Genomic DNA, 27671 nt, shown 5'->3' with positions numbered 1-27671 from the left:
AGTTACATGGGTGGGCTGTATGTTGTTCTTTTCCATTATCAAAATAATTCAAAGAAAAGGTCTAAAAATACACCTCCAAAAGGTTCATTTTATTCTATAAATGCCATCCTCTTTATAGCTAACAATCAGATCTCAGAAACAGAGACATTATTCCAGGAAATGGTGAAAGATATTTAGTATTAATCTAACATGTTACTTGTGAAGAAGTATCTGGCAGGCAAGAAAAGTTCTGTGTGTTTTATTTAGGAAAAATTCTGTATGATTTTTCGCTATAGTTTAAATGATCTCTAAGACTTTGTACAAAGGTAAATATAAAAAATAAAATATACTGTGCACTGTAATTTTTAGAAGCTGTACTTTTTACTGAGCATAGGGATTATTCAGTAAAAATTTGCTGAATTAATCTGGATCTAAGAATAAATTTTTTTTAAGGCGGGTTTAAATGATACAAAATAATGACTTAGCATTGTAATAAAATGTTGTCAATTTTATTAAAAGTAGATTCCATTTCTTCACACAAGTAAGTATTGTGTTTTTTAAAGCCCATTTTATTGTATTGTTTCATCAGAGTAAGTTGGCTCAGTGAAACTATCACTGATAAAAACACGTACAAAATTAGCACCAAACATCTATAAATGCAGATAGCCACAATGACCTTTCCAGTATGTACAATCTCCTTTTACACATACACACATATATTTACAGCTAATAAATAACATTGAAAGTCAAAGCATTGCTGATATATATAGTGACGTCTATAGAAGTCAGAGTTCCCAGGGCCATACACTGATTGAATTTATTCTTTCTTAAGTTGATGCACCCTTGCTCAAAACCCAAATCCCGAGAATTAATGAATTATAACAATGAAGGGGGATGCCAACAACAAGTCACACAACATTTTATTTTTAGAGAGAATTCATTCCAAACTGGCTGATGTCAATCACAGCATTCATTCTACTTTGTACAGGCACAATCATATCTCTCAGATGAAGGAGTGTTCCGGCACCACTGGAACATTTTCTACTGCAAGTGTGTTCTAATGCACCTCTTAATCATCTACCTTCCGAGCCATGCTGAGGAATAATCGTGTATGTGGGGCTTCATACGTGAATATGTGTTCAGACACCCACACACATTCACAGTTTGGATTTTCAGTAATAGCCTCTGAAATATTTGACTTCTCTATCATTTTATAATAATATATAGAAAAGCATTCTGAAAATATGAGATTTAGTTTATAAATAAATGTTCACTCACTCTTGACTAGTTGTTAAAAACAACTTTCATGACAATTCACGTGGATATAGCAATTGATCCAATGGTTTTAAGCACTGCCAGTGACTATATGACTGACTGTAGCTTTTCTGTTTCTTTACTTAGTAAAAACAATCTTTGTCTAAAATTTGTAGGACTTTGCATGATGCAAAGTTTCATCTTGAATACGTATTTTCTTATCAAAGTTAGGGAAGAAAGAGACATGCTTAAAGTCTGACTGAAGCATGGCTGAAATAAGCCTAAAATGAACAGTAACTATCATACATTAAAAGACTTTAATGAATATAACTTTGAAAGTCTGATAATAAAATTACAGTATCATTTTTTTTTCTCTGTAGTTAAAATTCTGTATCAGCTGATGATAACAGGCTCATTTGAAAAGCCTATCTAGGGAAAAACTATTAAAATATAATCTTGAGACAAAGCAGGAAAAGAAAGGGGAAACACTAAACCATAAACTGTTAAGTTTATTAAGATTTAATTGATCTCCACTTTATATATCTCCTTTAATTTGTAACTTAGTTATGATGCAACCAACCGTAGAGGGTGTTTAAAGGTTCAGCGCTTTATCAACTCTATTCTTCATTTCTATCTCCAAGTCACTAGTTCCTGGTTCACTCTTGGACTACATTCCAATGGCAAGAGGAGAGTAATTCCAAGAAAGTAGGGATTTTGATTGATAAGTAAACGGGTCCTACTCATGCTGCAAAAAAACCTACTTTCTATATTTAGACTTGGAGAAAACTTTGAGAAGGTCATCAGTCTAGAAAACGCAGAATCCCAATTAAAAATGAGATTTTAATCAATTTTAGGCTATGGCTAAACTTACTACATGAAGAGATCTGATTATGTTATCATTTTAAATAACTCATTTTTTTTCTCAAAGGACAGAATGCAGTGCTTTTCATATCTGTTATTTTTTTAATGTTGGAAGATGTGCTATTTGGCCACTATACACCTCAAATTGAATTAGTTTTAGTATTTGAGACTGTCTCCTAAAATAACTAATAAGGCTAGAGCTGGGGTTAATACTCAGGAAAATCCACTTTTCACCATCTAAAGCACTGAGCGTCTTTTGTAAAAGTTACTTCATTCTTCATAGAATTCATATGCTGTTCTTTCTTCTGTAGCTTTGCCAAGTTTCTGAGAGAAAACAGAGGAAGAATGGCAATTTATTATCTTAGTGTTTTATAACCCTCTTCCGTCCCTCACCACCTTCAAGATGAAAAAGTAGTCAACCAGAAGTTCAGAACAAAGGTTGTGAGAATAAACATAATCAGAGGAAGTGGCAGGCTCACAGAAGTCAAAGACAGTCTAGTATTTACTTAGCCATGTCTGGATAAGGAGTATCCTTTGTAGAAGACTGAATCGAATGTTTTCAAAATTTAGCAAGGTTTCTTACGTCTAAAACTTGTTAAATAAAATACCTATTTTTTTTTTCCTTTTCTTGTGATATGAGTCTTCTAAAGAGTTTTACCAGAAGATGAGAGAGAAGCTTTTACTTCATTGACTTAGTCACAGAGGTGAAAAACAGCAGAAGGTTATTAGTCTGAGTCATAATTACCTCCTAGATAAAGTTCAGGAGTAAAAAAAAAAAAAAAAAAACTCCCTAAATATCTGTTGTTTCAGTAATCTTATCATCAGATGAAGAACATATCATTAGACTATCTTAGATAAAGTCTTATATCTTACACAAATGTGATAAGAAATATTTGATAAACAGATGAGTTGTTTCCTAATTTTTAAAGTTTTTTTTTTTTTAATTCACATTACAGATTAAAGTCATGGATGACCATGGGATAATATATACATAAGAATGTTTGTGTACAATGGCACCCCACTCCAGTACTCTTGCCTGGAAAATCCCATGGACGGAGGAGCCTGGTAGGTGGCAGTCCAAGGGTTGCTAAGAGTTGGACATGACTGAGCGACTTCACTTTCACTTTTCACTTTCATGCACTGGAGAAGGAAATGGCAACCCACTCCAGTGTTCTTGCCTGGAGAATCCCAGGGACGGAGGAGCCTGGTGGGCTGCTGTCTATGGGGTCACACAGAGTCGGACACGACTGAAGTGACTTAGCAGCAGTAGCAGTAGCAGCAGTACATAACTTAAATTCATATATAAAACTTCATATAGGAGTTCCTTTTGAAGAGTTAAAACAAATATGAAGAACCTCAGATTTGTGATGAAGAAAAACAAAGCAATGAAGCTCTTAGTAGAAGTATACACTTAGATAAAAATTCAATTATTCTCCCTGGCTCAACACCAGTAACTATTCTCCATTTCAAGTTTATCTTGAGTGCTCTTACATTAATGTTTTTAATCCAGATGGCTTCACCTTGTCCAAAGTATATATGTCATAACGCCATAATGTAAAAAAACTAAAAGAAGGTAAATATTATACATGTATAGAGAAAGTCTGAAATCCATATTTATCCATTGATAAACTGTATTATAAAATAGAAATTAAAAATAAAAGAGATATGTCACATAGAACCTTTAATATGCTTTTTCTGATTAGAGAATTCTTCTGTACTTTTGTCTGTAAATGCAACTGGGGAAGACAAACCGAAAGCAATTAGCTTTTCTATTTCTGGATGATGTTGTGACCAACTTTTCCCATTGTTTTCTCGTGTCACTGGCTGGTATGATATGATCTAAGCTTTCCCCCTTTATACCTACAACCCTTCAGCACTTGCACCTGGCAAGGGGATGAGTGGAGGAATGGAAGTGGCATACTTTGGGAATTCCAGGAGGGAACGTGGTGGAGAGAGAGGCAGTCACATGTTCAGTCTCTACTTAGTACTGACGCTCTGGAAAAATTCAGCTGACAGCTGCCATGTGGATGAAAAGGTCAGGTAGAAAAGAGCCAGGCAGTTGTTTTGAGGTAGAAAAGAGAACATCTTCTAAACTTTTAAGTCCACAAGCTTTCCATCTTTGGGGGTTTTGAGACGGATGCTTGGTGGCTGCCCCTTTGGCTCCCTGTCCTGGAATCTGCTGTCACTTAGAATCAAGGAGGACTCTGGTTTTGGCTGATGTTTCACTCCCCTGGGTGCCTCCCAGGAGGAGCTGTGCCCATAGCCACAGTGATGGCTACAAACTTGTGGTATATGCTCCGCACACAGGTCTGTAAAGGGAGCAGGGTTGCAGTACAGGAAAAAGCAGAAGTGAAGATTTTGTGGTAATTCAAGAAGTAAAATAAAACCTATGAAGTGCGCCAGAGCTGGCATAAAGAACAGGAAAAAGAAAATAGAGGAAGTACTGCTAAAAGCAAATGGACAGGTCTAATGTGCGTGCGTGTGTGTGCGTGTGTGTGTGTATGCTCAGTCGCTCAGTTGTGTCCAACTCTTTGTGACTCCATGGGCTGTAGCCCTCCAGGCTCCTCTGTCCATGGGATTTCCCAGGCAAGAATACTGGAGTGGGTGGACATTTCCTACTCTAGGGCATCTTCCCGACCCAGGAATTGAACTCGCATCTCCTGCATTGGCAAGCAGATTCTTTACTACTGAGCCATCGGGAAGCCCCCTAATGTATATACAGAAGACTTTAAGAAAGACCACCTGAAGGTTCTTATCACAAGACTCAATCCAAGCCTCTAGTTCAGGGGTGAAGGGCAAAGCATGAGCAGCATCCCTTGGAGAGCAAGTTCAAGATACCCATAGAGCCTGAGCCCATGATGCTCACCAGCCAGACTTTCTATTCAGAGACTTGTCATGGCATTTCACAAATATCACAGGTGACTTTCCTTTCTGCAGATAAGACATTTTCTCCCGGGAACAGAAGATCACCCTGTGGAAGAAATTGTATGTGAACACAGCATATTGGAACAATAAAAATGACTTCAAAAATAAATGCTTCTGTCAGGGTTGTCTGAAACTCACATGATTCTTCTGACTGTTTTGATATTTCCAATAATTAACTATCTATACTCAGGCCATTCCAGTCAGCAACACATGTGAATCAGATGGTTATTTGCGGGCTTAATGCACTGTTTGGCAATAAAGCTCGTTCATTAATATAGACTGGCATACAGATAGCCTGGAGCAGGTTTAAAATCACCAGGCTCTTAGAAAAAGATGATACAAGATCAACTTTACCACTTCTTAGTGTCTGCATTAAGGAATTCAGAAATCAGCTTTCAACTGGCCTTGCTAGAGAAACACTACTCTGTATAGCTTCTCCATTCACTTCTTTCCCTCCTCAACTTTGGTTATAAAAGAAAATGACAAAAGAGAAATATATTATTGATCCTAATTTAAAGAGTCATTTTTATTTACAATAATGGTATACTGAAGTTTACAAAATCCCTGTACATTCAGTATGAAAGACAGTGAAAGTGTAGTTGCTTAGTCGTGGCCAACTCTGCATTCCCATGGACTGCAGCCTGCCAGGCTCCTCTGTCCATGGAATTCGCCAGGCAAGAATACTGGAGTGGGTAAGCCATTTCTTTCTCCAGGGGATTTCCCAACCCATGGATTGAACCCAGGTCTCCTGCATTGTAGGCCGATTCTTTACCTTCTGAGCCACCAAGGAGGCCCCATTCAGTATAAAAGTTTTAAATCCTCTGAGGCTCTCTATGCAATTCATTTTATAGATCTATGTGGATTTGGGTGGGGAGAGAGGATGAGATTATCTTGCAATCTCATCCTTCTTGAAGAGGTTGGTTTTTATTTTATTAAAAAAAAAATATCTGGCTATATCTCTTGGCATGTGGGTTAGCTCCCCAACCAGGGACTAAACCCACACCCACTGCAGTGGAAACTTCCAATCTTAACAACTGAACTGCCAGGGAAGTCCTAAGAGGTTGGTTTTAATCTCTGAATGTTCAAGTGGCATCACTAAGGTTCTCTGCATAACTGTTTTGTGCTTGCAGAAATCAATGTTAAATGAGAAGTTGAGATTTTTTACTTCTAATCTCAGCTTTACTCAATGATTGTGGCAAATCAGTTTATGTTTTCTTTCCATGAAATGCAGAAATACCATTACTTCTCTAGTATAATAATAAAATAATACTCTTAAAAATAATAAGAATAATTTTCTAGGTATATAGTTTTAAATGAATTGCATAGACAGCCTCAGAGGATTTAAAACTTTTATACTGAATGGGGCTTCCTTGGTGGCTCAGAAGGTAAAGAATCTGCCTACAATGCAGGAGAGCTGGGTTCAATCCCTGGGTATAGGTATATAGTTTTAAAAACAAAGCCTACTAAAGTTTCACCTGAATGTTGGAGGCTCCAGAAATACTATTTCTAGGTAAAGACATTTGAGTGAATCAGAAGTGAATGGTGAAAAATTAATTACTTTTTTTGAGTCTCTCCTGCCTTTACTCTGATCTTTCCAATATCAAAGCCGGGGCTGCTCCACCAGTTGGACCAGCTGAAGTAGGAATCGCTGATCCATTTGAGTTTCAACATTAGCAATTCTCCAATATCCACCTCCGTGTAAAGTAGAAAGGAGTATGTCTTATTTGTGGAAACTTCAGGCCTGAATAAAAGATCAACATATTTGGTTAGTTCTGAAAATTAGAATTTTTTCCCTTTTTCTTCCTCCTAAAAGGTAAATAGCTTTATTGTTTGGGGAGTATTTTAAAAATGCAAAAAATGTCCAACAAAATATACAAGATGAATGTCAATGGCACTTAGCGTATTTTGAAAGATGGCTACACCCCTTTAAAGTATTCCAACTTTTATCCTAACAATATGAATTATGTAATATAATTCCTAAGAGAAAAATTCATAAGTCCATCACTTAGAGATATTATTTTCATTTTCATATATTTCCTTCCTATTTGTACTGATATGTGATCTGTGTTTCCTTTGTCACAATCATAGTGTACATGAATTCTCTATTTTTTCTTTATTCACTTCATGTTTTACCTTCCACTTTTTAACATGCTTTACCTAGTTTTCTATAACTACACTTTTTAGAGGCTAGATTGATTTTATTGATTTGTTGAACCACAATTCACTTAACTATTGCCTCAGTTTTGGACACTTACTTTGTTTCTAATTTATGCTACTGTGGGTACCACTGTAATGAACATCTTTTGCCTATTAAAAAATTTTCTATTAAGTACACCTTTTTTTAGGAGTCCTATGCCAGGGGTCTGGGATCTAATGCCTGATGATCTGAGGTGGAGCTGATGTAATAATTATAATTAAGTGCACAATTCATGTAATGCACTTGAATCATCCTGAAACCATCCCCCATCTCCCGGTCTGTGGAAAAATTGTCTTCCACAAAACAGGTCCCTGGTGACAAAAAGGTCAGGGACTGCTATCCTATGCCCTTTCTGTTCCTCAGACTGATGGTCAGGGCAGGTAACAGTGCCATGATAAGCCCCCATGCTGAAGGTAAAATTCTGCGGCTACTCACAGGGTAAAAGGGATGTTCTCGCTCTCAGCCACAGTGCCATACAGAGAGATCTCGAAGGCCTGGTTGGTGTATGTATTACTCTCAGTTCCAGAAAAATGTATCTTTACTTGGTAATGGAAGACTGGAGAGAGAGAATCAGAACAAGCTCTTATCAGTCTTTATGGAAACACCGCAGCACAAACAAGCAGGCACTCTCAACAGCAGACTGCATCTTACTAGTGATCAACAGGAAGCGTTCATACATGACTATAAATGTGACTCGGAAAGATTGCTTCATATCTGTACAGTGCTTACTACTAGAATATTCAGGCTTTGAATTCTACTCCTTTGCAGAAGAGTGTGGTTCTAGTGGATAGGAAGAATCCAAGTATATCTGACTTGGTAAGCAGACCCAGAAAGTAATCATCTTTGATCTGGTACTGGGCTTCCTAAGCAATGCAGGAGACTCAGATTCTTAACAAAATGGGAGTATCTTAGAAGGCTTGGTATATTCCTCCCTCTCAGGACTAGTTCTATTTTCAAATACAGGTGGTTCCTGCCTTCACTTAGAGCAGACTTTGTTGTTTGTTGTTTAGTAGTTCAGTCGTGTCCAACTCTTTTTCAACCCCATGGACTGTAGCCCACCAGGCTGCTCTGTCCATGGGATTCTTCAGGCAAGTATACTGGAGTGGGTTGCTATTTCCTTCTGCAGGAGATCTTCCCAACCCAGGGATTGAACCTGTGTCTCCTGTATTGTAGTCAGATTCTTTACCGCTGAGCCACCCGGGAAGCCCCAAAGCAGATTTTAGGAGTTGGCATCCTTTTTCTGCAAAGGATGAGAGTAAAGAGGTTTTTCGGGCCACAGTCTCTGTCTCAACCACTCAACTCTGCCATGGAGGCATGAAAGCAGCCTTAGTCAATACAGAAATAAATTAATGTGGTTACATTCTAACAAAAGTTTTTTTAAAGAATCAGATGCTGGGCTGGAATTGGTTCAAGGGCCATAGTTTGATGACTGTGTATGAACGGTTTCAAATGAACTCAGAGCCTGGTACTAATGTGGTGCCCCATGCTAATGGGCACAAGCACAGAGGATGGTGGCAGGCAGAACTGATGCACAGGGTGGTGTTGTTGTGCCCTGGGCCTTACTAGCAGTGGGAATTAGGAACTCCAGCAACATGGATTAGTGCAACTTCCTCTCTATCAACAGAAACACAAATGAGGGCTCAGAACTTAGCAACATTGTTTTATCATCTCTATTGCAATGGACAAAATCAGTTCATGTGATGCAACAAGCATGATAATAAAAAAAAATAGGATCAAATCCATTTTCCTATTTATAACAGTCTCCAGCCTACCTTTGTAAGGCATCTGAGAACGAGTCTTCAGGTACATCTTGCTGCTTCTTTTGGCTCTGACCTTGTTGATCTCGTAGCCCATGTTGTTGCAACGGTTCTTTCTGCAGCTCAGGCAGAGACCTTTCTCAAAGGCTTCTTTGGAATTGCACCGGTAGGCCTTACTTGGATTTTCTTCATTCAACAGAGAGTCAATGAAGAGATGAACGGAACGTTCGTGGGAGCACTTCACTAGCTGATCCACATCTGGGGAGAAAGAGACACAAGGAACATTTCAATTCTGTGACAGTTCACAATGAGTGTTTCATCTTGCATGTCTAATATAGCTGAGATGTGGTGTTAGAACAAAACGATCTCCTTGATCGTAGGTCCTGTTTAAGGAGGCACTCTTGATAGCAGCTTCTTCCCTACCCCAAGAGTGTTAAAGCTGCCAATTTTATCAGGAACTTTAGATGCTTCTGCTGTCTTATATTTGTGAGTATGTTTACAAAGCTGTAATAAGGACATCCAAGATAGAAGTTGATTTCCCCCAGTTCATCACACCTTTTGCTTATATTGAAAGTATATAATACCTCTAGATGCTTCTGGAAGTATACCCCTAGAAACCACATCATAGGTATAATTGCCATATTAACAGCATTTTATCATAGATACTATGAATAATTGAGGAGTGTGTCACTGTTCATGATTTTTACATTAAATTATAGAAATAATAGACTTATTAATAATTATTTCTATAATTTCTACAATTATAAAATGTATTATTTCTATAATTTCTATAAATATATAATTATAGAATTATAGAAATAATCAGCAATGTCATAAAAGTACAGCTTTTTATCATAAGCTTTTTTACCAATTAAAAGTAGTAACATTATGCTATAAATTCTATAACGTATGCCCAAAACACCAGAGTATATTGGTTATAGGTAGGTCCCATTGTCCACAAGGTATGCAAAGGTCTGTTAAAACAAATCATAAAATTAACACACACTAACATGATTATTCAACATTAAAAACTAATATTAAACTGTATTTTCTTCTTAAAAAGTTGGAATATTTATTGTTAGGGAATGGTGATTTGTACATCTCTTTAAAAAGCTGGCAAAAGAAATTTGGACTAATTGACATGTCCTTTACTTTTAGTAGAATTAAAAATAACTCTACTGGTTTTGCACTGTATTCAAAGTTTAATGTGTAGCAAGATAATACTTTTTCAAAGGCAAGGCAGTTTTCTTGCCATCTCACTGGTTTTTATTTTTTTCCCCTTTTATTACTGCAAGTGCAGTATTCAGTGCAGCTTACGATATAATACAAGACGAAATGTCTATCTGACCCCAGGAAGTATTGAGGCTCTAAGATGACCATGCTAAGAGGTGACAGACTTCTTCAAAAACACATCTTGGCTAAATGTATATTCAAACTATGTACTTGTGGAGAATGGTAGGGCACTTGGTCAGTAAGAGTTAAGACAACAACTACATTTAGTTAACTTCTGAATTATATTTACCTCCAAGGCCTCTCTCTGCAATCACACGGAGAGCTTCCCCAATGTTACATCCTGGTTGGAAAGTGCCTCCGTTAGGGTAAATGTCCACATGCCCTACTGGTTTCTGGATTCCGATACTTCGACCTGGTGACCCCCTGGTGAATGTGTGTAAAACGTCTACAAAATCCGCATCATCAGGAGAAAGGCGACTTGGAGCTTCTGCATACTCGAAGTTAGGTCCAGCTGGATCTAAGCCTTAGAGGGAAAACAAAAAGTCCTCAGAGATTTTTATTTATTTATATATTTGGCTGCATGAGGTCTTAGTTGTGCATGTGGGATCTTTCGTTTCATCGCGTGGGAACTTTCCTTTGGGCTGCATGAATTCTCTAGTTGACTTTGTGGGCTTAGTTGCTCCACCGCACGTGGGATCTTAGTTCCCCAAGGAGAGATGGAACCTGTGTTCCCTTCATGCGAGGTGAATTCTTAACCACTAGACCACCAGGGAAGTCACTCAGAGATTTTTAAATTCCCATTAGTTTTAGTCTCCATCAGTATAATCTTAGCATTCCATTGCTCATCATTTGAATGTAACTGGCAGTCACAGATTGTTATCAGTTCCAATTCTGTACTGACTGAGTTTTAAATTACTGAGATTCATAAGAGGTTTATCTCTTCTTCAAATAAAATTTGAATTTCTCAAACTAATCATTAAATAACAATTTTCACACAGGATGGCTTGATTCCCTTTTGTAAATTATTTCTGTGCCTGGTTAGAAGGCCTGTAAATAGTGCTGGGCTCTTTCTTCCTCTCTACACAGGCCAAACTATCTATTGCCATTGGCCTGGATGACAGGTCTCCTTTTTCCAAATGGCCTCTGGTGCGGGTCCTTTTTCTTTTTCTCCAGTATTGATGTGAGAGGTGACAGATATGTGTGCATACACTATTAAAGCACAGAGCAAAGGGAGGAGGGAAACGGGTTTCTGAGATGTCACTGGGCTTTCTGTGTTTAACTCTGCATCGTTTCTCTTCTTCTGCCAGTAGATGGTGAGCCCATGAGAGCAAGGGTCTGAATTTTATTTTATTCCAGAAAAAGAGCCTTCCCATGTGATAATCAAATGGCCAGGCATACCCAGGAGGGTAACACACATATGCTTGTTTGACAAGCATCCTGATTCTCTTTCAGAGCAACAGGCAATGCAGTTCTTTTATTTTAAGAGAAAATGGCACTGCTTTCTTACCGGTAATCCTGTTGACCTTCTTATTGGTCAGACTTCCTGCAATACCAGCAGCGTGGGCCCCAAGGCTGTATCCCAGGAGATGCACATTGCCCAGGGGATAGTTAAATTCATCCTTTGGAAGACGAACAGAAAAAGGAGTTTTATAGTTCTTTGCAAAATATCAATGCTAAAAGAAATAAAAGTTGAATAGTGTTTCAAATAAATAAATATCATTTTCAAAATAGGGACAATACTGAAACCTAACTGTATTTTAATTTCTTGTTACAGGTAAGAGGAACATAGACTATATTGTTGAGATTTTTCTCTTTCCTTACTAATATTTAAATTAGAGTTTTCCAAATGTCTGAAATAGAAATGTATGGAAACATGAATTTCCATACATCTGAAAATATATGTAATGTGTATATTTATATATTGGAGTAGGAAATGGCAACCCACTCCAGTATTCTTGCCCACAACATTCCATGGGCAGAGGAGCCTGGCAGGCTACAGTCCATGGGGTTACAAAGAGTTGGACATGACTAAGCGACTGAGCACCATATTTATATATAGGTATTTATATATATATATAGACACACACATACAGATATATATTTAACTCATCATTTTCTACTCAAATACCCTGTGTTACTTTATTCTTTAAGGTTACTCAAGCAATGACTTAAAATCAGAAAGTATTACAGAGGATGGGACACATATGGGCCAGCCTTCTCATTCAACAGATGAGAAGTCTGAGTTCCAGGAATGTGATCTGATTTGCCCAAGTTCACTCTCCTGGTTAGCAAAAGAGTCAAGAAAAGAACTTTTATCTTTTAATGATCGATTCAATAAACAGAGCTTATTTTTAAGTACCTGGCTTAAATAATGGCCTGTGAGAGTATTATCTTCATTTCAACCCCAAGATACTTTCCAAAGGTAATTTTCAGAGGATGACCTCAGAGAGTCAAAGTGAATAAAGCTCCTGATCCTCAGCTACTTCATATCCTACACACTTTTCCTGCCATTTTTTTTTCCCCTAGCTCATCTCCTTCACTCCTCCAACTCTCAACAAAAATCCAGATCTTTAATCCACACTAAGAAATAAGTAATATTAAAATTTTCATCAAAGATTAACAGGTCAAAGCCTGGATAAAATTTCCATGTACCAGCCAACTGGTAGGGAAGGATTTGGCTGAACATGACATCTTTCCTCTGCTCTGAAATAACAAGTTTTTGTCTGTTCTGCCCACTTAGTTCTTGGTCTCAGCAAATCTATTCACCATGAAAATATCAAAGGACAGTGCAGGGCAGGACTATGCCTTATGGGTTTTATAGCTTTATCATTTTTTATCATAATGCTACTTTTAGCTGAAAAAAATAATGACTATGCTTATTCTAAAGATATGAGTTGACCCAAAAAATATCTATATCTAAATGTATAAGAATAAAGGGCTTCCCTGGTGGCCCAGATGGTAAAGAATCTGCCTACAATGTGGGATACCCAGGTTCGATGCCTGAGTCGGGAAGATCCCCTGGAGGAAGGCATGGCAACCCACTCCAGTATTCTTGCCTGGAGAATCCCATGGACAGAGAAGCCTGGCAGGCTGCAGTCCATAGGGTCACAAAGAGTCAGACACGACTGAGCAACTGACACTTTCTCTTTTTTACCACAAAGGAACAAAAACCGGTCGTTAGTTCAGCTCTACCCAACTGGTCTGTTCTGGATATACAAGGCTCCTTCCCCCAGTCTTACCGCCATCCAGTTCATAAACTTGGCCACATCCTGTCCCACCAGCTTGGTGTACCCTGCGGACACTGGATAATGCTGCTGGGCCCGTGACAGCCAGTCCACCACGATGACGTTGGAGTCCGGTTCCCTCTTGTACAAGGCAGCCACAAGTTTTGGCACCCAACTCTCATACATTCCTGTCACCTGAAGAGGATGATACAAGCATCCTTAAAATGCCCACCTACAACTTGTTATATTAATAGATACATGTGTCAACCCCATACATTAAATGGGGGGGGGGGAATCCATAGGAAGCCCATTGGCTCATCAGTAAAACTTCAATAATTTATAGTATTGAAAGGAAAGATCAACCTGAATAAGTTAAAATTTACAGTAGAATGATGGGCTATTTTAAAAGAAATTTAGTTTAAATACTTTCAATTGGGTTAATAAATATTTCCCAACAGAAATATTTTGGGGAATGTGAGTACGCTTTATTCTTTTTTTTTTCACTTTCTTTTTTAAATTTTTAATTAGAGGATAACTACTTTATAATATTATGTTGGCTTCTACCATACACCAACATGAATCAGTCATAGGTAAATATAGGTCCCCCTGCTTTGAACCCTCCCACCTCTCTCCCAATCACACTGCTCTAGGTTATCACAGAGCACTGGCTTTGGGTTCCTTGTGTCGTACATCAAACTCTCACTGGCTATCTGTTCTACATATGGTAATGTATATGTTTAAATGCTTTTCTCTCAAATCATCCCACCCTCTCATTCCCGCACTGTGTCCAAAAGTTTGTTCTTTCTGTCTGCGTTGCCTTTGCTGCCCTGCAAGTAGGATTTTCATCATTGCTGTCTTTCTAGATTCCATACCTTTATTTTTATAAAGGGTTATTTACATACAAAATTTGATGTGATAGTGAAAAAAAATAGTTTTAAACATACTATTCTTACAGAAGATAATTTTAATTAGCAATCTCTTAATACATTAGAAAATTATTAGTTTCAGCTCAGACTTGTTCACCATCCTTTCAAATTCTTGATTATCAGAGTACAAATTGATGAGGTTTAATTATCAAATTTCCAAAATTATAAGATTGGTCTTGTTTTGGAGACAAGCAAACTGCCATCTGTAATTCTTTGCTTCTTGTTGATAAAGGCCCCCAAATTCAAAGTGAAAAGATTTATGCCATCAAAGAGGAGACCCTGAACATCTTGGCAAATATGCTTATTTTTAAATAATCGAACACATTAAAAAAAACACAGATGACAAAATTCCATGCCATCCCGCCAGGAGCCTATACATAGCAACAACCTGTTTTAAATCTACCCACCTCTAATACAACCTGAGAGCTGATCATACTGTTGCCCTAGTAAAGGTTATGACTCAACAGACAAAGAAGATTCTGAAATAAATATCTTAGGCTGCTTTTAAGGGGAAATCTGTAAAACCTGTATTCTTCTTAGAGTAATGCCAAAAGAAAAAAATAAGACTCTTGAATTCCCAAACCAAGGGACTTTGTTTAAAACTTTGATCTTAGATGGTGGGTCCTTTCAGATCTTTATTATTATTATTTGTATTTGTTTTCTTTTTAAATTTTTATTTATTTTTTAATTGGAAGATAATTGCTTCTTAATATTGTGTTGTTTTCTGCAATATATCAAAATGAATCAGCCATATACTTCCATTCTGTTTAATCTATTTTGTAGGATAAAACATTAAAACATGAACTCTCGATTCACGCCTGACACTAACAAAGTGGACAAATTTTCACCACATTGCTGTGCTTTGTGGAAGGAAAAAGCAAGCCTGGGACTCAGGAGATGTTGGTTCCAATCCCAGTTCTTCCCCTAATTACGTCTATGAACACAGGCACTGTTTTAACTTTACCAGGGCACCTATGAAACAAAGGGATCAGATGATCTGGAAGTTACTCTCCACTCCTAAATGTCTTCTTGTGACCAATTTGGTTCCCAATCTACTTGCAGTGATACGATGTCAGCTCTATAAGCTATATGGAAACAGTGACAGACTTTATTTTCTTGGGCTCCAAAATCACTGTAGATGGTGACTGCAGCCATGAAATTAAAAGACACTTGCTCCTTGGAGGAAAAGCTATGACCAACATAGACAGCATATTAAAAAACAGAGACATTACTTTGATGACAAATGTCTGTCTAGTCAAAGCTATGGTTTTTCCAGTAGTCGTGTATGGATGTGAGAGTTGGACTATAAAAAAGATGAGCACCAAAGAATTGATGCTTTTGAACTGTGGTGTTGGAGAAGACTCTTGAGAGTCCCTTGGACTGCAAGGAGATCCAACCAGTCCATCCTAAAGGAAATCAGTCCTTAATATTCATTGGAAGGACTGATGCTGAAGGTAAAACTACAATACTTTCGCTACCCAATGAGAAGAATTGACTCATTGGAAAAGACCTGGATGACAGGAAAGATTGAAGTCAGGAGGAGTAGGGGCTGACAGAGATGGTTGGATGGCATCACTGACTTGAAGGACATGAGTTTGAGCAAGCTCTGGGAGTTGGTGATGGACAGGGAAACGTGGCATGCTGCAGTCCATGGGATCACAGAATCAGACACGATTGAGTGATTGAACTGAACTGATAAGCTATCTCAAGCACGAAGAGAAAGCAAAGCCAAAAAAGCACAAAGGTGATGTGAGATCACTAGGAACATGTTGGAGTCTTCTATGAACACATCTCTGTATAGCTGCTTCCAGTCAGGGTGCAAAACCTGGGTCTTTGGAAGAAGCAGATGCAATGCCCGCCCAGCATAAAACTCAAGAATTGGTCCTGCTCCATCTTTCTCCTCTCTTGAAAGTTGAAGGGTAACCACCATTTGTAGCTGCCTTTCCAGAGAGGATGATGTCATTTCTCCAGAACACAATGCTAATCACTCCTCCTTTTAGCCGGTGGTGAGGAGCGCCAACATCACATTGAGAACCCTGTGCTTAAACACAAGCAGGTGGCCAAGCTCCAGGACATCTGTGGCTGCACTGCCTCCTGGGAAGTGTCCTGGGCACCCTGCATGCTAAGCATTCCCTTGGGTTTCTCATGACAAAGCTGCAGAACCTCCTCACTTAGTCCCATACCCTTAAATGGCTGAGCAGCTTACCTCAGATAAGGCAGGAAAATCTTATTTTCTCTCACCCCCTATTATAAATTTTTTATGTACTGTCAGTGCTTCTGAGTTGGGCAATCTGTCAAAGGGCAAGGAACCCAACCTACCTCTACAGCAACTAATACTTCAGCGACTGATAATTTTAGTAACTGCCTAACAATCTTATCCTTTCTTTTTAAAATTTAACATAAGACTCTTCTATAAGTAACCCTCAACAAAAATATCAATAACCTCAGATATGCAGATGACACCACCCTTATGGCAGAAAGCAAAGAGGAACTAAAGAGCCTCTTGATGAAGGTGAAAGAGAAGAGTGAAAAAGCTGGCTTAAACTCAACATTCAAAAAACAAAGATTATGGCATCCAGTCCCATCACTTTGTGGCAAATAGATGGGGAAACAATGGCAAACTATTTTCTTGGGCTCAAAAATCACCGCAGATGGTGACTGTAGCCATGAAATTAAAAGAGGCTTGTTCCTTGGGAAAAAAGCTATGATCAACCTAGAAGCATATTAAAAAGCAGAGCCATTACTTGGCCAACAAAGCTCTGTCTAGTAAAAGCTACAGTTTTTCCAGGAGTCATGTATGAATGTGAGAGTTGGACTATAAAGAAGGCTGAGTGCTGAAGAACTGATGTTTTTGAACTGTGGTGTTGGGGAAGACACTTGAGAGTCCCTCGGACTGAAAGGAGGTCCAACCAATCAATCCTAAAGGAAATCAGTCCTGAATATTCATTGGAAGGACTGATGCTGAAGCTGAAGCTCCAATACTTTGGCCACCTGATGTGAAGACAAAGACCACTCATTAGAAAAGACTCTGATGTTGTGAAAGATTGAAGGCAGGAGAAGAAGGGGATGACAGAGAATGAGATGATTGGATGGTATCACTGACTTGATGGACATGAGTTTGAGCAAGCTCTGGGAGATATTGAAGGACAGGTAAGCCTGTCATGCTACAATCCATGCGGTCACAAAGAGTCAGACATGACTGAGTGACTGAACAGTAACAACAACCCAACAAAGGACTGGAAAACAAGGACTCACCTTCTTCAGTTCCAAAAAGGTAATATTTCCTAGCTTTTTTCCTTCTCAGTTTCCTTAAATCAGTACTAATTTTTAATAGCTTTGATTCACAGGCACACACGGAGAAGGCAATGGCACCCCACTCCAGTACTCTTGCCTGGAAAATCCCATGGACGGAGGAGCCTGGTGGGCTGCAGTCCATGGGGTCAAGAAGAGTCGGTCACGACTGAGCGACTTCACTTTCACTTTTCACTTTCATGCATTGGAGAAGGAAATGGCAACCCACTCCAGTGTTCTTGCCTGGAGAATCCCAGGGATGGGATGGGGGAGCCTGGTGGGCTGCCGTCTATGGGGTCGCACAGAATCAGACACGACTGAAGCGACTTAGCAGAAGCAGCAGCACAGGCACACAGCTGCACTTGAAGTCTTCCTTGCCACCTGCACCCAGTGGTCCCACTGAAGAAACCAGGTTGTTCACTGAAATGCCTAGATGAGTTGTTGCACAGACCACCTAGTTCTGCACAATGAAACTCAGTCCCACAGCCAGTGGCCCAGCCTCTGAGCCCAGGCACTCAGAAATGTCAGGACACATGTGAAGAACGTAAGTGGTCTTTTTAAGCAGTGGGGCTAATGATAGAAATTACCACTATCTACTGATACTGGGTGAGTCACATCATCTTAGTGTGAGGAGGAAATATTTTTCAAAAATTCCTAAATTACAAAATTCTCTCAGGGACAAGTTGAGATACCTGAGATATTTAATTTATTTCTGTCATATGAATGTTAAGCTTAAACTTTTTTGAAAAGTATTAAAAGCTAAGTTCTAAATATAGCCAAAATGTGTCTAAAATAACCAAAGATTATACTTTCCAATATAAACCTCTTAAAATGTAAAAAAATCTGTCAGAAATTTGAAAATGCAACTTTATCGTAAGATATATAATATGCTACCTAAACTCTAGCAAATAGAAGTGTTTTGTTAAAATAAATATTCCTGTGAAATCCATTAGTTGTTGCCTTCATCTTTATAAAAGTAACAGCAATTGTCCTACACTATCAATAACAAAGGCACTTAAGTTATGTAGAAAAAAAATCAGGAGTACAAATAGCAACCATTAGCTGATTCATCTCATTGAAGTTAAGTATCTATTACCACACTCACAAACTCTGGACATAATGGAATGATAATATTTCTTTAAGCATCAATTTTATCTACGTTCTTTTTAATGAGCTACAAAAATCTGTTCATTAAGGATTGAAAATATTGGAAACAAACTAGTTAAGTAAGAACTATACCATATAAAGGGACTAGCTGGTATATTTAAAGAGAACTATATTTTTCATATTCTTGAAAAGTAAATATAAGCAGTTTTCACCTTTGCTAATCATCTTGCATGACAGTTCCCTAGCTAGCCGTCTTTCATCTCTAGAAAAGCTCCCTAAGGTTTACAGTTGGAGAATATTGGGAGAGGAGGGACGTCCAGTCTAAATTCATTTTTTTAACAGATCAGTAAACTTAGGCCCAGTGGTGAGAAGTGGCTGGATCCAGTCACAGAGCTAGAGAATGGCAAAGCAGAACATTAACAGTCTCTTCCCTCCACCCCAGCCCTCTCCTCACTCTCACAGGTCATCTTCCTTAGGAAAGGACTTGGGTGATGCGCCAGATGAATCAGGATCACGCCAAGTCTCCAGTGGTTCCTCTAACCCACACTCTGCTCTGTACTTGAGCAAAGGCTAGGGGAATGGCCAGTTTGAGGTCACAGCTAGGCACCATGGTAAACTGAAGGCTAGCACTGTCCAGAGGAAGTACCCATGAACTTGTGGCTTTTTTAATATACTTTTTAAAAATTTATTTTTAATTGAAAGATAATTGCTTTACAGTATTGTGTTGATTTCTGCCAAACATTAACATGCATCAGCCATAGGTATATCTATGCTCCCTCCCTCTGGAACCTCCATCCCACCTCCCTCCCTATCCCACCCCTCTAGGTTGTTATAGAGCCTAGTGAGTTCCCTGAGTCATACAGCAAATTCCCATTGGCTATCTATTTTACATATGGTGATGTATGTTTCCATGTTACTCTCTCCATACATCCCACCCTCTTCTTCCTCTCTCACCCATATGCATAAGTCTGTTCTCTATGTCTGTATCTCCATTGTTGCCCTGCAAATAATTTTATCAGTACCAGCGTTCTAGATTCCATATATATGCATTTTTATCTTTCTGACTTACTTCACTCTGTATAGTAGGCAACTTGTTGCTTTAGATTCCTCAATCCCCACCTGAGCCAGAACTGTTTTTATTCCAGTTTAAAGCAAAGGCATCACTGGGTTCCCATCACCGGGCTCTCAACAAGCCTGTTAGAACACTTAGTTCATGCCAGTCTACTCCTTCCTAAAGAGCCTTCCTTACCGTCCAGCCATGGATCACCACAAAGGTTTTGCTGCTGTGGTTGAAGTGACAGTTAGCCACAGATTCGGTCACTCCAGGAATGAGGTGGCAAGTGTCCTCAGCTGTGTCTTCGGGAGTCCTGAGAGCAAATTTACTTTCAATGTCTCTAAAATCTTTTCCTCCTGTAATCCCTGAAAAGGAAAAATTGGATAGGAGGTTAATTAGAGGGTGGTTTGTTTTATTTGCTGGACTAGTGTGTTTTAGATTCACAAGCAAATACCAGTAATGCTATTTTTGTTTCTAAAGTAAAAAAAAAAGTGGATTGCAAGAGAACGGTTGATCCTCCAGTGGTACTCAAAGTGGACAGTGCTCCAGTGCTCAGTTGTATCTGACACTTTGCAGAGGATAAGATAGTTGAATGGCATCACCAACTCAATGGACATGAGTCTGAGCAAACTCCGAGAGATAGTGAAGCACAGGGAAGCCTGGCATGCTGTAGCTCTTGGGGTCACAGAGAGTCGGACATAGTGACTGAACAACAAAAACGAACAACAACAAAGCTTGTTTGAGGGAAGACTATTTCCTTTTCACTAGCATTATTTTTAAAAATTTTAACAAGAAGAAAAGTTGGAAGCATGGGGAAATTTTGTATGGAATTATTCCTCCCCACATGGCAAGATACATCAGTTCAAAATTGCTTTAGTGATTTGTTCAGAAATATCTGTGCTATGTATGAATTATGATTAATTCTTTCCCCCAATGTTTCTTTCCTCACTTGTGTCTTCACAGACTTCCACACAAAGCTGCCACTTAAAATACTACAGCAGAGGTGGTTTTGGAAAGAATACACTCTTCATTGTTAAGCCCCGACTGAGTCAGGAGAGAAAGAAAACTTTGGCCTATTTTTGAGTCTCTGGACAATACTTCTAAATGTTGATGAATCTTCACAGGGTATTTGTAGGAAGTACATACTATATCACAGTAAACATTTTAAGTACATTTTAAGTAAATTGTATTGCAATTTACTTTAGATTTTGCCCAAGAAGTTCTTTTACTGTTAGAAACTGCCTTAGAAAATTTCAAACTAGGTTAGTTTCACCCACATCACTCTATATCAAATAATTTATGTTTCCCTTCTTAACAGTCTTATTTTAACATGTTCGATCAGCAAGCTTTTTAAAGCAGAAATAACCTGAACAGTCTGGCAGACAGATCTCGCCCACCACCTGGTTGCCAAACTGATATTTAAGATTATTGCTCTGCATAACTCCAGAGGATAACAGTCACTTTTAGCCTATTTTTTTTTCTAGAATTATGCAACATGGTGGCCTAGGGTTGCTGGTGGTTTTGAAATGACTAAGAATATTCTTTGAAATTATTAAGGCAGGATTTGTATATTTCTATGAAAAAGAAAAGCCTGTTAAATCTTTAACTCTTGTACCAGATTATCATATGGATCACTCAGAGCTCCAATTTCCCACAACCATCATTTCTATGGGGTACATAGCTTGTAAAGAAAAATAGAAGAAAATTCATACATTTGCAAGAAAATTTGTATTTGGAAACTTCTGTTTCACTTTTCATGAATTTTTTAAGTTAAAGAAAGCATAATGAAGGGTTTGACAAGAAAACAGTACCCCTCTATATGCTATGTGATGTTTTCAATTCTTTATCTATTCTGTATATGAAATTATAGATGCTACTGGTGTTTAATCAGTCCTTCCCTCTCCTTGGTGTTCTGACACATACCAAAGGTATTTCCACATACCTGGTTGTTTGTAATCCCTTAAGGATGTCTTGGCATTCTAAAGATGAGTGTGGTTTCCCAATTTCTACCAGCCCTCATACAACTGACTTAGGCCAGGAAGAGTTAGGGAGAAGGATGGACCCTGACTGTGGGTCAACAGTGTGTTTAGTCATCGTAATATATACACTGGGGATTGCTCCTGGCTGGCTGATGAACTGATTTGACTCAGCTGCTACTAAGGAAATTACTGTTTTTTATACATGGAAATGACAGTAGAAGGACCTTTCACTAGATCCCCTTAGAAGTAAAGCCACCTTAGAATAGTGTGTGTTACAGGGGCAGTTGTCTAACGTTTAATCCTTTATAAGGGCTGAATTCGACTCATCATATTAGTAACATCACACCATCATGTGTCCTCATCAAACACTAAGGAGAGATTTGGGGGCATCAGGTAAGTTACAAGTCAATGCATTTCTTGACTATATAATCTTTATCTCTAAAGTCCTAAATAAGTAACAAAAAATCAAAGTGTGTCAACAAAGGCTAGGAGTTATCTTAACATAGATAATAACTCACAGAGATGAAATTAGGTCAAGCCAAAACCCTTTAAAGGTATACTTATGGAAGGTACATTATAGAAGGAGCATTGAGCATCCCCGCAAAGTGACTCTAAAGGTAGTTCACAGTTATCAGATAAATAAGATTAACATGTATATGAAGACATGAGGTATATGAGCTGTTATAATGCCATTCTCTTAAAGTTTTTACTTCTTTCCTTTCTCTGTTTTTCCTCTCTGACACACACAAACATACACTCCTAAAGAACTTCATCAGTAATTCGTCCCTTCTCTGAGGCTGATGGTCATAGTTATTGACTCAGCTTCTATCGAATGCTGATCCCCCCCCCCCCCAAAAAAAAAGGTTTGGGGAAAAAAATCAGTGTTGTTATCTGACTGAATTGATTGGAGTTTTCAGACACTCCAATGTAGACAAGGCCCTTGCTTACCTAACAAGCAGATTTACTTTCCAATTTTATAGAAAAAAATGTTTGCAAAAATAGCAGCTGTAAACTCTACAGCCTAATTTCTCCTCTTGAAATAAAGCAAGAGAGGAGGGTTGAGCTAAAAATACACCGTCAGAAAGAAAGTGAACATTTCCTACTGCCAAATCTTCCCTGGTGCCTGACTCCCACCCTTCCATACATTAATCAATCATGCTCTTGCTGAGCTCTGCTTCATTTGAAGGTGCTACATGCTATTTTGCTGTCATTACTCATGTTTAACTCAGATATTAGCCTAGAAATTCACTATGGCCAGTCAAACAGACTTGTAGCTACTGAGCTCTTCAAATTTCCTAAATAAGGCCTTGCAGAGATTCTGGTGGCTCTAAGAAAAACGGAGAAGGCAATGGCACCCCACTCCAGTACTTTTGCCTGGAAGATCCCATGAACAGAGGAGCCTGGTAGGCTGCAGTTCATGGGGTCACTAAAGAGTCAGACACGACTGAGCAACTTCACTTTCACTTTTCACTTTCATGCATTGGAGAAGGAAATGGCAACCCACTCCAGTGTTCTTGCCTGGAGAATCCCAGGGACGGGGAAGCCTGGTGGGCTGCCGTCTAGGGGGTCGCACAGAGTCAGACACGACTGAAGCGACTTAGCAGCAGCAGCAGCAGCAAGAAAAAAAAAGAGCCTGAGGGCAGTGCCCATATCCTCATATTTTTCTTAGAAATTGAAAACGGAGAAGTATAGTCAGAGCCCAGAGGTGGTAGTACTTACCATTCCCTCCTCACACTTTTTCCTTTCTACTCTGAATGTCTTACTGCTGCTGCTGCTGCTGCGTCACTTCAGTCATGTCCAACTCTGTGCAACCCAATGGACGGCAGCCCACCAGGCTTCCCCGTCCCTGGGATTCTCCAGGCAAGAACACTGGAGTGGGTTGCCATTTCCTTCTCCAATGCATGAAAGTGAAAAGTGAAAGTGAAGTTGCTCAGTCATGTCTGACTCTTCGAGACCCCATGGACTGTAGCCTACCAGGTTCCTCTGTCCATGGATTTTCCAGGCAAGAGTACTGGAGTGGGGTGCCATTGCCTTCTCCGGAATGTCTTACGTTCCTACCTAAATTAGTTTGGAGGAGAAAGAGGGCAGAGAGTTGTTGTGATAAGAGAAGCATAATATAAAGAGGGGATGGGGGTTAGATTTAGAGTGGGAAGGAAGGATATGAGGGGGATTAATTTCAAGTCCATTTCCAAATGATTCCTCCCTTACAAAGCATTTATAGCTAGGAAAAACATAGATTGATTAAATTGATTAAATCCAATTTAATTCCTTAATCCCTTGTGTCTATTTGCATCGAAGAGTAATTAAAGGATTCAAGGAAGGATTCAAGGAATTAAAAGGTCTAAGAGGATTTTGAGTCTGGTCTAAATTCCTCACTTTAGGGCTGAGGAAGCACAATGCAGAGAGGTGACACTGACTAGCCCAGTAATTTAGGTCCTGAATCTCGCAGGGAGTCTGACAAATACTTTAAAACTGTGAATGACACTTATTTGTGTGTATTTTTGGTCTAAGTAACATTATCCCGTGATGTACTTTCTGAAACAAGAATTTGGAGTTTGTTCCACCCATTTTCTCAGATAGTGTAAAACACTATCTAGGGGCACATGCTACCTCGTAAGATGTTTGCCTGTGTGTCTGGTCAGCCACTCTAGTCCTGTAGGACTCTGTGGGACCCCACGGACCCTAGCTGCTGGATTCCACCATCCATGGGATTTTCCCGGCAAGAATACCAGGCTGGGTTGCCATGCCCTCCTCCAGGGAATTTTCCCAACCCAGGGATCAAACCCATGTCTCCTGAGTCTCCTTTCTCCTAATGCTGGGATAGACTGAAGGCAGTAGGAGAAGGGGACAACAGAGGAAGAAGTGGTTGGATGGCATCACCAACTCCATGGACATGAGTATAAGCAAACTCCAGGAGATGGTGAAGGACAGGGAGGCCTGGTGTGCTGCAGCCCATGGGGTTGCAAAGAGTCAGACATGACTTAGCGACTGAACAACAACAAATTGAACCTCCAGTGTTCTCAAACTGATCAGACAGAAAAGATACTTTTTTTTATCAGCTTTCCTTTTCTTAACCTATCAAAAATGCTATTTCATATACAGCAGAAGCTAACACAACATGGTAAAGCAATTTTACTCCAACTTAAATAAATTAAAAAATGTTATTTCACCACTCTGTGCTGAAATAGCAAAGTCAGAGACAAACTTAGCAGCAAAGTCAAACTTCACTATAAAATGAGCCACTGCAGGACGTACCGCCTGAAAGCACATCCAGGAGACACGCCCTGACTGCAATTCCACCAAAGAGAAAAGAAAACGTTGCCTCTTTTTATGACTTGCTTCAGCTGCCTTTTTAGTTCTGCTGTGTGTTAGCTGAACCAAGGCTCAAGTTACACAGGCTGCCTCTATCGTGGGCAGGTCTCAGGCTGGCCGCTCTTCTTCCCTGCAATAAACTCACATCTGCCTTGGACGCCTTAACCCTGGTGAGCGGTGACTGGGGTTCCGCCAGTGGCCTCCCCGCGGCGCCCAAGAAGCCCCAAGAGCTCGGACCGCACCACGGGGCAGGGCGCCCTAGTCGGGCTCAGCTCCGAGAACAGTCCGAGGACAGTAAGGGTAGCCAAGCGCAAACCTGGCAATCTCCAAGTCAGCGGTCAGATTGCTGGTCTCTCTGCCACGTTTTTTACGGCGGGGGTGGGGGTGAGGGGAGCGGTGGTCAACCCTTCACCAGGTTTGCTGGCGGCTAAGTAAATCCGAGGGTACAAGAGTGGAAGCTGGACAGCTTCCCCGGCGCCCCACTGCGTGCAGGACCCCGCATGCCCAGGACTTCGCGCCCCGCGTCCTCTCCTCCATGTCCCTCCACGTGGAGAGCAAGAGTGTCCAGAATTGGGGTCAGTGCCTCCCTCCGCTCCCCCACAGGCCGGCTTCTCCAGGAGAAGGGGCCACTTTCTACTCGCGCTCTCACTAGCTGGGGCTGAGCTGCTCCCAAGGCCAAGCCAGGGTCACCTTGGCACCCTTCATTTCATTCCAGGGCCCCTGCAAGAGGAGAGGTTAGCGCAGGTCACCGCTGGCAGAGCCCTTCCTCCCTCCTCCCTGGCCCCGCCCCTCACACTCTACCGGACCTACCCGGCTCCTTTCCCTGTAGAGCCCAGGCTCCAGGGAACTCAGCCCCAGCCGGAGTAGAGAGGGCTGCGCGGGAAAGAGAGAAAGGGGTACTGGAAGCCGCCCCAGAGAGATCGGAGGAAAAATCTCCTCCGTGCTGCTTCTAGATCCCACCCCCGCGACCCTTTCTGAGGCAAGCGCTCGGGCTACAAGAGTCCCCGGTGCGCATCCCAACCCCTTCCTACTTTCTTTCCTTCTCATCCTCACAACGTGTGCAAATGGCCACTGAGCCTATTCTGCAAGTGGGGAGTCTGCGCGCACAAAACTTACTGTCTGCGGCGACCAGCCCTCCGCGGGAGACGGTCAGACTCTGCAGGCACACGCTCAGAGCCAGCAGAAGTAGAGCCTTGCTCTCCATCTCGGGGGATGTCCCTCTGTAGGAGATGCAGGGCACCAGGCGCGAGCGCGGACAGAACAGTAGACCCGCTGAGCCCAAGGCGGCAGCAGGCTGGAGCAGCGGTCTGGCACAGAGCAAGTCACCCTTTAAAGGGGAGGGTGGGGAGCTAGAAGCGGCAGGTTTCCTCGGAGGAGGAGGAGGTGGGGGAGGAGAAAATGAGTCCGACACTGTTTCCACTCCACGGCTGCTTATGTGATTGGAAATATGCAAATGAACCTCATCATCTATTGGCTATAAAATCTTAAGTTGGGGGGAGGATACTAAATTCACTTTCAAATATTTGAGCAAACTGTAATGAGATTCAACTCTGCCAGGGAGAAGAAGGGGAAAGGGCAGAAGGAAAAATTTTACTTTCTTTAGGAGGGCAATTTGCTTTTCCTAAGAGGTCTGGCTCTCCTGGGTCCCCTACACAAACACCAAACAAAGGTTTTTATGGCTTTATGTGAAATACTCTGTAATCATCTGTTTTCTAAGAAAGGGAAGTTAAGTTGTTAAACTACATTTGGGCAATACCCAGCTTCTTTTGGTGGCTCCTGTTTGTAACTTGCAGTGTCTGTTTTGTTTTTTGTTCCCCCCCTCCCCTGCCAATTCTCCTGGACAATGTCAATCTAAGGACCCACGGACTCACATTTTTCTGCAGCTTGAACTTGCACAATCTGGTGTTTTAACTTTGGTAATATGGATTGGCTTGTAGTTGAGAAAAGCCCTCTTGCTCTAGTTTCTAATTTTTGCCTTATGCAAATTATACTCAATCCTCAAACTCATCAAGAAATGCAAAGTAACATTTTATCCTCAGAGGCAGAATGTGGAGGCCAGACAGCCTGAAAGTGTATTGTTATGCTAAGTGAAAGAAGCCAGTCACAGAAGATGCACATCCTATTATTTCCTTTGCATAAAATATCCACTAATAGGCAAACCTTAGGGACAGAGAGTAGATTAATGATTGCCTAGTGCTGGGGACTAGGGGAGGCAGGAGAATGGAGATGATTTTGGAGGGGATGGTGATAAAAATGTTCAAAAATTACATTGTGGTGATGGTTGTACAACTGAATAAATACACTAAAAACATGGACTTATACACTTTAAATGGGAGAGCTTTATGGTACATAAATTATATTTTAAATAAAGCTATTAAAATGATGTGTTCAGGTATGCAAGTAAAATAACACGAATAATGAAATCACTTTGGATGTTGTATTTTCTTTGACAAAATGCTCAGAATACTTTCAAATGTCTTTTTAAATGTAAAAAATTTGAATTAGCCAGGAGTGACAATTAACTCTATACACTCCACTTTACATCTGAGAAATGGGCTCATAACCCAAACTC

The 27671-nt window shown here is 40.1% G+C and overlaps 1 protein-coding gene across 1 annotated transcript; it reads right to left on the bottom strand.

Moving 5' to 3' along the window:
• Positions 1–450: 450 nt before the first annotated feature.
• Positions 451–26496, bottom strand: LPL (lipoprotein lipase). The gene is made up of 10 exons (XM_055578671.1): positions 26216–26496; positions 20004–20173; positions 13446–13625; positions 11714–11825; positions 10496–10729; positions 8989–9231; positions 7652–7772; positions 6578–6760; positions 4961–5065; positions 451–2418 (listed from the first exon to the last, which is right to left on the bottom strand). Coding segments are annotated over exons 1-10 (1437 nt in total). The 5' UTR covers positions 26304–26496; the 3' UTR covers positions 451–2417.
• Positions 26497–27671: the final 1175 nt, after the last annotated feature.

This window comes from Bubalus kerabau, chromosome 4, assembly GCF_029407905.1.
Source record: "Bubalus kerabau isolate K-KA32 ecotype Philippines breed swamp buffalo chromosome 4, PCC_UOA_SB_1v2, whole genome shotgun sequence".
NCBI lineage: Eukaryota > Metazoa > Chordata > Mammalia > Artiodactyla > Bovidae > Bubalus > Bubalus kerabau.
This window is presented reverse-complemented; position numbering and strand designations above follow the sequence as displayed.

Coding starts and splice junctions, on each gene's coding strand:
- LPL (XM_055578671.1), bottom strand. CDS start 26,303: ATGGAGAGCAAGGCTCTACTTCTGCTGGCTCTGAGCGTGTGCCTGCAG. Junction 13,626..20,003: donor TGGTGATCCATGGCTGGACG/GTAAGGAAGGCT, acceptor CATCCTCTTCAG/GTGACAGGAATGTATGAGAG. Junction 11,826..13,445: donor AGTTTATGAACTGGATGGCG/GTAAGACTGGGG, acceptor CGTCTTCCAAAG/GATGAATTTAACTATCCCCT.